The sequence below is a fragment of the Camellia sinensis genome, chromosome 8, assembly GCF_055761805.1.
Source record: "Camellia sinensis isolate YWXY chromosome 8, ASM5576180v1, whole genome shotgun sequence".
Taxonomy (NCBI): Eukaryota; Viridiplantae; Streptophyta; class Magnoliopsida; order Ericales; family Theaceae; genus Camellia; species Camellia sinensis.
In genome coordinates this window covers 195,188,484-195,199,751 of record NC_138968.1, presented here as the reverse complement: position 1 = coordinate 195,199,751, position 11,268 = coordinate 195,188,484, and the positions used below count along the sequence as shown (strand labels likewise).

Here is an 11,268-nt window from a genome sequence, read left to right as displayed (position 1 = left end):
TGTGTAATGGTTTCAGGCCTATCAACTTTGGAGATTAACACTATTAGGGTTTCATTAACCTCAGGAGGCACAATTTTGTTGTGAAATTTTTTTTTAACAAGCTCACAAACAGATTGCCTTATAGAATTTCAATAAGTCTTATAGAAGATGGCCTGCATACCTGTAACAACCCTGACCTTTGATTAACGTTAATCCATGATTCAATACGCTTAATAAGAAATTAAGATAAAATTTTAAATTATTTGCATATGTGTTACATTATTTGTGTTTATATATGTTTATCGTAGGAATATCTGTTTGAAATTTTGTTATATTTTGTGAATCGAAGGCCTTATTGGCATCCGATCACGAAATTGACTTGGTATATGTATTATTTGAAATTTTTAGAACATTATGGTAAGTTCAATTAAAATTCGATTTAGAACAAATAAAATATAATAAAATAATCACACTTAGTTATCTTTGACTCAAACTAATTAAGCTTCATTAGTTGAGCCTATATAAGGCACAAGTGAGCTCTTGATTACACTTTACGCACTCATTTCCTCATCCCTTGAGCCTACAAATGTAAAGAGAGGGGGAGAAGAGAAGATTGAGCCCATCTTAGGAGAATTACAAGAGAATTTGGAGGGTTTGGCTTGAGACTTCAAACAATTGACCATTGAAGGTAAGAATTCAACCTTCTAGCTTTGGGATTGAGCCACTTAGCACAAGAATTCAAAGAATTGAGTTGTATAGTGCAAGAATTGAACTTAGATGGTTGAATATAGAAGTGTATCATGTATGCATGCATATATCATAGCATTTTTGAGTTTGATTCTCAAGAATTTTCACATATATGTCCATATCTTTGTTTTTTTTAAGGAGTTCAACAAGTTTTTGATCTAAACATCTTATTTGCTCATGATTTGGAAACTTGGAGCTTAAATCACTCCATGCATGTCATATTCATGTTATGTTTTTACAATTCAAGCTTGAGTTTGAATAATTGACATTCTTATGGGCCTTGAATTCATGAAATGATCCTTACTTCTTTATGTTTTCCAAGTTTAGGCTTGTTTTCTCAAGTTTTAGGGCCCAAGAGTTGTGTTTTGAAGGGTTAAATTTGAGTTTTGAGCTGAAAAGAGCAATCTGGAAAATTTCAGAATTTTGCTCTCTGCTCAAGCGGCAGAACCTGCACTCGAGCAACTATTTTGTGATCTTACACTTTCGCTCGAGCAACCAGAAGTCCACTCGAGTGTGAAATGCGAGCTCCCAAAAGTTTCATGTTTTTGCAGACCGCTCGAGCGATAAGAGTTGGGCTCGAGTGAGGACCTGAGTCTCACGCTCGAGCGACCATCGAGCGTGAAAATCACACAACCAGTACTTTTTCGAAGTTTGCAGACTGCTCGAGCGAAGAAGGTTGCGCTCGAGCGGCCCCTCACATGTTTGCATGTCTGCTCGAGTGGGACCCTTGTTTCCAGCATTTTTGATCAAGTGTTTTCAAATGCATTTTTGCATTCTCATTTCATCCTAGGTATTCCTAGGCCAAGATTAAGGCACAATAATGAGGATAAAAGTAGAAACACACCAAAATAAGAAAGAACCAAGTTAATGTTTCTGGGTGTGTAATTCAGTATGTATTCATTCTGTACCTGTGTAGGTCACGCACCACATGATATCTGAATTGCCTACTCTATTCGTCTACTTGGAGCCATCTATTATTTGTGAGTAATAACTTAGTAAAGCTATGTACAAGTTAAATTATTTTCTATATATGAAATAAGATCTGTTTTATGAAATGTTATGTTCTGTACTATGAATGATTGTCCAATTCTTGATAAGTATTTGTGACACAAGTATGTTATCTGTCCCCGGTCCAGAGGTTCCCTTATGGAACTGACAAGTTATCTGCACCCGGCTGGAGGTTCCTTTATGGAACTGACAAGTTATCCGTTCCTAGTCCGGAGGTTCCTTTATGGAACTGACAAGTTATCTGCACCCGGCTAGAGGTTCCTTTATGGAACTGACAAGTTATCCGTTCCCAGTCCGGAGGTTCCTTTATGGAACTAACAAGTTATCCGTACCTGGCTGGAGGTTCCTCTATGGAAATAACAAGTATAATCTATGATGCTCTGTATATGATTTGTTAATGGTAACGGATGTACTATGTAAGATTAAACATGAATTCTAATTTCTGTATATGCTCTGAACAAGAATACGAATGTGAATCTATCTTCGATATGAACTATGGTTTCTAAATTAGTTTTGGAACATCATTCATTTAACCCTTTACTTTGTTATTATTCACTGGGATCTCGCTTACTATTTATTTATTATGTATGTAGGTGACCAAGCTTAAGATGATGCTTGAAGAATTCTGTATTTGTCAGCCACTTTTTGCGCCTCTTGAGGAGGTTCCGGATTAAGTCAAGTCTTGTGGCTATGCTTTATGAATGTTTAAGACTTTGTTTCTTTTGGTTTTACGAACAAAATTTCTGTTTATATGTACATGGGATAACGTATAACTACTGTACCTTTATGACGTCATATGCGTGCTTATAAATTTAAGATTATTTGTCTCATGTATATTTGCACAGCTCGACGGGTTATGTATATTTTTATATATTTGTTTCCGCAACCCCTAATTATATGTTATTCTGTTCAGAGGCCTTGGGTAATCCAAGGATTATTGGCCGGTTACGATGCTAAACCTACAGGGGCGGGTTTGGGTCGTGACAATACCATCTTAGCACCAATGTCTTTGACAGCCCTAAGGATTTTAGCATTGGAAATGGGTTTAAGGATCCGAGTGTTATCATCATGGTAAAGTGTGTTGAAGTTAGGTTGTTCTAGTGGTCCAGATGGATAACATCTTCACTATTAAAAAGAGTTTGAAAATAATCAAGGATGGCAGCCTTAGTCCCATTAGTCTCAGTGAGCCAAGTACCAGCATTGTCTTTGAGGGCATTGATTTTGGTTTTCCTTCTCTTAGTAATAGCGGAAATGTGGAAAAACTTGGTATTTTTATCACCAAGACTGATGTGTTTGGCCCTAGATTTCTGAAACTAAAGGATTTCCTCTTGAAACAAAGTATCATTATACTGTTTTAAAAGGTCTTGTTCAAGGACATGAAGGTTGTGAGAAAAGTTATTAGCTAAGGCTCTTTGGATGCCCTCAATCCTTGCAAGAAGGTGTCTTTTCCTCTTAAATATATTGCCAAAAACCTCTCTGTTCCACTCTGTCACTCTACGAGTGAATTCGGTAGTAGAATCAAAGAGGTTGTTGTGCATATCAGTCCAAGTAGAGTTAATGATATCAATAAGGCCAGGATGAGACATCCAGGTAGCTTCAAATCTAAAAGGCCTCTGAGAGGGATTAAGAGTATGCATACCTTGGGTGTACACCAGCAAGGGCGAGTGATCTGAGTAGGTGCAAGGAAAAACTTTCACAGTGGCTTCTGGAAACATTGTTCTCCATTCAGGGTTACTCAGGGCTCTATCAAGTCTCTCCATTGTATTAGCCAAACCTTGTCTATTGTTAGTCCATGTCATCTTGGGCCCGAAGCTACCCAAATCAATTAAATTACATTGATTGATCATTTCTAAGAACTTCTGAGTTCTGGTAGAGGTTGTAGTTATTGTAAAGCTACTTCTTCCCCCTGGCTTGCATAGTCATTGAAATCCCCAGCTACTAACCATGGTCTAGTCATGTTTTCTGCCACTTCTTTCAGTTCATCCCACAAACTCTCTCTCATAACTGGATTTGGACTTGCATAGACAGCAGCAAAGACCCACTCTTCAAAGTCTTCTTTATGTATAGTTGCATGAATAGCCTAAGAACTAATTGAGGAGGCTCTTATATTCACATGGTTTGTATCCCAGATGATCCAAATCCCTCATACTCTACCAACAGGGTCTACGATGGTTGAGGCTGTGAAGCCCAGTCAATTGAAGAAACTTCCCATGTTGCTGAAAGGCACTTTAGTCTCCATAAGGATGATGATCTCAGGTTTATGAGTACGGATAGTTTCCACAAAGTTTCTTTTGAAATTATTATTGCCGGCTCTGCGGCAATTCCATAAAAGAAGTTTTAATAAATCCATAGAGGGGTATTGAAGGGCTGAGTCAGTTACTAGGCCTTTAACAATGTTGCGAATCCTTTGCCGATCTGCCTCTACTAACCTCATGGAGGCTAACTGGATCGAGTGTAGTAGGTTTTGGTGTTGAGCCGCCCAATTTAGGTCGATTGTCATTCAGAGTTGTTCGATCCACCAGACGAAAGCGACTAAGTGAGTTGCCTCTTTCCTTGGTTCTAACAATAGAATCACATTGTTGGTCTGGTTTCGATGTTCGTTCACCTTTGTCGACGAGTCCTTCGTGGTCGTGTGATATTCCTCTTCCATTCATTACTTCACCTGGGTCTGGTGGTTCTCGATCTGGGTATAATGAATTAAGGGAGTTGTGAGCTAGGGTTGATTTTGGTAAGTGAGTTGATGTAGTAGATGGGTTAACTTCGACCATAGTAGAGTCTTCTAGACCTGGAGTGGTTTCCAACGTATAGATCATGTCAGAGGTGCTCTGTTGTAATTGATTCTCATTCGTATGAGTTGTCGTCTTGATTTGATCACGTGATAGGCTCTCTATGTGCAGATCATTGGCATGTGAAGCTGAGCCTTTCCCCATTTTCTACCAAACTGATTGATGTTTGCCATATGTGTCTGGTTCCTTAGCTCTATGGTGTTGTATCCCTAGTTTGTTCTTTCCTTTAGGGTCCTTAGTTGGTGTTGGGTCTATTAGGGAACTGGGCTCACCTTGGGCCTTCTCCCCTGCATGTTGAGAATTCTTCTTTCCCTTGTGAATAGTACCATGGCTATCTTGACCAGCTTCCAAATACTGAAAAAGTTGGTGTTTGTAATTGTGCTAGTAGGATCTTGGGCTCTATTGGGTTGGGCTATTCTCCTGTTGTGCTTAGTCACTAGCATCCATGGACCAAAGACTTCGTCTTCCTTACGTTGTTGATGTAGGTGACTGTTATCTATCACAGTTTGATTGTTAAACTTTCTGGTAACGAAAACGGCTAGATTTTCCTCCGCCGGTGGGGCACTGGGGGTTTTAAATCTACATGCTTCCTTTCGATAGTCAATTCTGCCACAAAGAAAATAGAAAGAATGCAAGGATTCGTATTCAATGCTGTAAACCATACCCTCTAACATGAATTTTGGTTTTAGAGGTTTACTGAGATCCATCTCTACACAAACTTGCGCAAAGTTTCCCCTTGTTGCCATCACTGTATTCCAATTTATTTTTAGTGGTTTACCAATAGCTTTGGCTATCGCAAATAGGACTTTCTCTTGGTAGTATTCAATCAGAATCTCGGGAAACCGAACCCAAACTGCGATTGTGGTTTCAAAGGCTTTCGATGGCTTAAAGTTTGGTTCCCACCGTCTCACAGTGAGGTAATGATCCATGATCACCCATGCTCTCCTTGTGAAGACTTTAGCACAGTCAGTCTGATTAGAGAATTGAAATAGGAAGTAGTTACTTCCCAGGTCAATAGCATTAAATTCTCCCTAAAGACCCCATATATTTTTGACTCTGGCGCAAAGCATTTTGTAACCAATATTATTCCCTAACAGTTTGATAATGAGTGCATTCTCCAATGGTTTCCTAATTTTGGCAAAAAACTTCTTGGGGAAAGAGATTATGGGGAGGCCCCGCTACTCTGGATATGTGCCTTCAATGTTAGACTGGCCCTCTAGGACATCATCATCTTCTTCATTAAATGAAAGAATATCCACTCTGCTATCAAAGGTAGAGTCACTGTTATTAACAGTGGTTAAGGCTTTTTTGAAAGATTTAGGAGGGATAAGGCCCAAATCTGGGTGTCTCTAGTCCCCAAGTTCATATTTGGGATGTTCTGTATCCATATCAACCACTTTGTCTTCGCTAGCTTCCTTAGTAAACTCTAAACTTTTGATTTTCTTTGTGCTTCTGATCAGATGATCTTCTTCTTCGGAAGACTTTTCTTGGGTTAGTGAGTTGCAGTGATCAACATAGTTGATTGGGATAGTGCCAGAGTTATTGCTTACAGGTTGGTCCATGAAAGTCTAGAGAGAGAAAAACCCTGTGTTGGGCGTCCAAACTCATATTGGTTCAAACTTGAATTTCATTATATCCTTTTATATACTAACTAGTGCCAACCCGTGCTATGCACGAGACTATATAATTTAATTAATTTATTATAGACACCTTGTGTTATAAAATAAAAAATTCTTATAGATTCAAAATATAATATGGAGATATAATTAACAAATGTTTTGAATTTTATAACTATACCATACCTAAGTTCATCAATTCATTTTTTTACAAATTTGTCATTTGAAACATTGATTATAAAATTATCTTAATCCAAGTGAGTCAATTACTAACATTAACTATATTTCTATCAAATATTGTTAGAGTTTAAAAGTCACACAACTTCTATGCTATGAAATTATGCACTCAATTTCAATTTACATAATATGATAATAAACAAAATGAGGAAAAATGATTGAAACTTTCAACCTCAATAACATGATAAATAACAATCAAATGACAAAAATCTAAAAAATGAGGACCAATCAGATTGTGACACATATTAACATAAATTTTAAAAAAAAAAATCAAAAAAATGTGAAAAAAAAATATTGAAACTTTCAGCCTCAAAATCATGATAAATAACAATGAGATGACAAATAACAAAAAAATTTAAAAAAATGCTATGTGACGCCCAAAATTTCTTTTTTAGAACATCATAAAATTTAAATAACAAACAACTTGCTAAATAAAATGTTAACAACTAATTAGGAAAATTTATATTCTCACATAGTCAACGTTTAACAACAAAACAAAATTACGGGTCCGCATACAATATTACAACAACTTTATAATGTTCTTAATTACTAAGAACATCTCCAATGGCCTGTTATTTCACTTGCCAAAGATGACAGATGCCATATGTGTTCTCAAATTTGGCAAGTGAAATAGAGCTCCCAAGCTTGCCAGATCAGCAAAAATGAACAACAATTTGGCACCAAATTCAGTTGAAAACAACAGAATTGAAACAGTACCCAGTTTTTCAGAATCAAACCCAATTTTCAGAATCAAACAAATTTCAGAATGAAATTGACAAACCCAAATTCAGTTTCTCAATTTTTTTTTTAATTCATTTATCACCAAATAAGTCAATCTAAATCTGATAGTATGCATTCACAATAAACCAAACAGAATCAGATAATCTAGTATCTCACAATAAAATGATCGGATGAACAAAAATTTGCAGAATGAAGATTGAGAGGGAGACAGACATAAAAACATATATATATATATATATATATATGGAGATACCAGATTTGATGGATGAACAAAAAAAATTGATGAAGACAGATAACAAAAATTGATGGATGAACAAAAATTGATCAAAAAAAATAATTAAGAAAATTTGAAGAAAAAAAAAACATACCAGATTTGAGTTGTTTGCAGATCCGGTTTGAATCCATTGCCAGCTTTGAGTTTCAAAAATCACAATCACCGATCCACATCAACAACCAGAAAAAATAAAACAAAAATCAACACATGAAGACTGAGAGGGAGACAGATCAAAAATATATATATATATATATATATGAGTATGTATATAGATGGAGATCATACCAGAGACAGAGAGTACATAGATCGGAGGTGAAGATTGAGAGGGAGACAGATCGAAGCTTCATAGAGAGAAAGAGAGAGAGAGAGAGAGAGAGAGATGTTTCGATCATGGGGGAAGAGAAGAGACTGGTTTGAGGAGAGGGAGGGAAGACAGAGAGAGTGAGAGAAAGAGTGAAAACAGAGAGAGGGGGAAGACAGACTGAGAGAGTGAGAGGGAGACAGAGTGAGAAATGAGAAGGAGACCGAGTGAGAGAGTGAGAGAGTCAGAGAGGGGTTTCAATCATGGAGGAGAAGGGAGAGTGGTTTGAGAAGAGGGAGATAGAGTGAGAGAGTGAGAGTGAGAGAGTGAAAGAGGTTTCGATCATGGAGGATGGAAGGGAGAGGGGTTTAAGAAGAGAAAGATAGAGTGAGAGGGAGAGGATGAGGGTGGATCATTTTAGATGTATACGTGGACGGTGATGCCTCAGTGTATAAGAGAGTCGTTGTGCTTTGTTTGGTTTTTTTTTTTTTAAATATTAATTATTTTTTACAACAGTTATTTCAAACGGCTATTTCCCAAACGGTAATATTTTTAATTTCTATAAATTGAAACCCTCCATGTCACTTTTCTTTCACACAAACATTTAGATTTTATTTTTCTTTTCTCCTCTCTTCTTTGAATTTGATTTCACAACAAACCTCTTAAATTATTTTCTTTTTAGTTTTTTCATCCAATCACTATGGAAGGTTCATCAAAAACAAATAGAGGAAAATCATTCACCATTGAAAAAGACATGACAATTTGTAAATCTTGGTGTCACATTTCAGAAGACCCAATTGTTGGCAATTCGCAATCGTATGCTCACTTTTGGGGGAGAATTTACGAAAATTATTGCTTGCTTCAGAATGATCAGTCTAGAACACAAGTGTCTATTCAATCTCGATGGGGTATAATCATGAAATGTTCTAACAAATTTCGGGGGTGTTTAGCACAAATTGAAAACCTTCACCCAAGTGGGATTTCTCAAGTTGATATACTAAGTTTTTATCTTCAGTTATTTTGTTTAGTTTCTTATTCTGGTATTGTATAAAAATTAAGTAATTAAATAATGTTTCAATTTTTTTTAAACAGATGCTTCAAGCAAAATTGTTATACCATCAAGATGAAAACAAACATTTTGCTTTTGAACATTGTTGGCCAATATTGCAAGACAATATCAGGTGGCAAGATGTAGCTCCCATGAATACGGTAAAGTCAAGGATGCATATAGTGTTTTCCCCTAATTCAGCTCCCGATTCTCCTATGGATAACTGTAGTTCTCTTGAAGACGACAACAGTCAAAGTGTTGGTAACAATCCAACTATTGGTGAGAGCAGTGTCTCTGTAAGGGGTAAAAGGCCGATGGGTAAGAAATTTGCAAAAGAATTATTTCGAAGAAATCAAGTCATTGAAATTGAAGTTCAAAAAATGAGTATACAATTGGACACATTTAACCAACACCTTGTTGAGAAAGAAAAGAAAAAAGAAGAAAGAGAAGAAAATGGATTCAAGCACTGCAGGAGATGAAAGAACTTGAGATGAAAAAACATGAGTTTGAGATGAAAAATGAAGAATACAAAATAATGACTACGAACATTTCTCATTTGGACCCTCAGATGAAAGCGTATTACACAATGCGAAAAAATGAGATTTTCGCCAAGTGGTCCTCAAATGTGAGCAGCCCAAATTTTTATTTCCCCCTACCTCCTGATGAATAATTATAGGATAATGTATTTTTAAAATTGGCAATATCATTTATTTTTTGATGTAATTGTTAGTCTTTATTTGCAATGTAATTTTTATTTTGTAATGAAATTTCATGTTGTTTTTTTTTTATTTTTGAGTATTTTGTACTTCATAATACTATATTATAATAAAAATAAATAAAAAGACATTAAATGAAGATAATTTTATTAGAATAAAAAGACATTAAATGACATTAACTGTCATTAAAAAGATAAAATGCAAACTTAATCTAACTCTCCAGCTCGAGACCACAAGTGTTCAATTAGATCATTACGAATTGCATTATGAGCTTCAATAGATCTAATCCTTTGCCGATTCAACATAAATTGAGCATACTCCTCATTCGGATCGCGTGACACTTGACAGCCCAAATTACTGGTATTAGTTTCAAGTTGTGCTGCACTGCGTTCATTTTCTGGAATATCACGCTCGCCTTCAATGATCATATTGTGCAAAATAATGCACGTCTTTATGATGTAGTACAGATCCTCATCACTCCAACCTCTAGCTAGAACTCTAAAAATATTAAATCGTGCTTGGAGCACTCCAAATGCCCTTTCACATCTTTCTGACATGCCTCCTGCATCCTCACAAATAGTTGTCTCTTTGTGCCTTGAGGTTGAAATATTGTTTTCACAATCGTTGCCCAACAAGGATAGATACCATCAGCAAGATAATACCCCATGGTGTACGCGTGATTATTGATTGTGTAGTTGGTAGCAGGGGCACGTCCTCTAGTTAATTTAGCAAATAAAGGCGACCTGTCAAAAACAGTAATATCATTTAGAGAGCCAGGCATGCCAAAGAAAGCATGCCAAATCCACAAGTCATAGGAGGCAACTACCTCGAGTACAACTGTTGGTTTATGATAGTGTCTAGTGTAAGCACCGGCTTGGGCAGTTGGGCATTTATCCCAACGCCAGTGCATAAAATCCAAACTCCTTAACATTCCAGGAAACCCGCGTTGCTCTCCCTCTTGCAATAATCTGGCGACAACTGCTTCATTTGGAGATCTTAAGTTAACGGCTTCATAGGTAGCAACAATTGATCTAGTAAAAAAATTTAAGGTCGTAATTGCAGTACTTTCGCCAATTCTAATGTACTCGTCTACAGCATCAGCAGGCACGCCGTACTAGAGGATCCGAAGTACTGCAGTCATCTTCTATACATCGAATAATCCAGGAGCACCGGTGGTATCACGAGTTTGGATGAAGTACTCATTCACTTGTTGAATATTGTGTAAGATACTAACAAACAATGACCACATCATTTGAAAACATCTTCGGAAGTATTCTTCTGGATATACAGGATTATCTGCAAAATAATCTCTATAAATTTGTTTGTCGCCTTTGACCCTCTCATGATTAATGTATCGATGACCACTTGTGGAACGAACACATCTGGTTTGTTGGTTTAGGCTTAACGTCTGTAATCTTTGTTGTTGCCCTATGAATAGTTGCATCATGATGACATCATCATCAGATGATGAAGATTCATCAAAATCTCCAGTCAATATGGCTTTAGTCAAATTGTTCATTGTACGTGGATGGGTGAGTGGGTGAATATGAAAATTGTAGAAAATCTTCTGGATGGGTACAGAGAGTTTAGAAGATATGAAAATGATGGGTAGGTGAATATGAAAATTGTAGAAAACCTTGTGTTATATTTACAAAGAAAATTGTGGGTGGGTGAATGATTGATGGTTGTTGGGTGGGTGGATGAATAATGGGTGGTTGTTGGGTGGGTGGATGAATAATGGATGGTTGTTGGTGGATAATTGGTGATTGTTTATTTTTTATGTGTAGTTAAAAAAATTTATTGAATATGTAGTGA

At 36.5% G+C, this 11,268-nt stretch overlaps 2 protein-coding genes across 2 annotated transcripts; both read right to left on the bottom strand.

Moving 5' to 3' along the window:
• Positions 1 to 4,774: 4,774 nt before the first annotated feature.
• Positions 4,775 to 5,449, bottom strand: LOC114279793 (uncharacterized). The gene has a single exon (XM_028222073.2). The coding sequence runs from the start codon at positions 5,447 to 5,449 to the stop codon at positions 4,775 to 4,777; it is 675 nt and encodes a 224-aa protein (XP_028077874.2).
• Positions 5,450 to 9,943: 4,494 nt separating this feature from the next.
• LOC145798388 (uncharacterized) lies at positions 9,944 to 10,972 on the bottom strand. The gene is made up of 2 exons (XM_082885925.1): positions 10,688 to 10,972; positions 9,944 to 10,567 (listed from the first exon to the last, which is right to left on the bottom strand). The coding sequence occupies exons 1-2, from the start codon at positions 10,970 to 10,972 to the stop codon at positions 9,944 to 9,946; spliced, it is 909 nt and encodes a 302-aa protein (XP_082742051.1).
• Between the last annotated feature and the right edge of the window lie 296 nt (positions 10,973 to 11,268).

Excerpts from the sequence above, each read along its gene's own strand:
- LOC114279793 (XM_028222073.2), bottom strand. The coding sequence starts at position 5,449 with ATGGATCATTACCTCACTGTGAGACGGTGGGAACCAAACTTTAAGCCA.
- LOC145798388 (XM_082885925.1), bottom strand. The coding sequence starts at position 10,972 with ATGAACAATTTGACTAAAGCCATATTGACTGGAGATTTTGATGAATCT. Across the intron at positions 10,568-10,687 it reads AAATGATGTGGTCATTGTTT|TACGGCGTGCCTGCTGATGC; the intron begins GTTAGTATCTTA and ends CGGATCCTCTAG.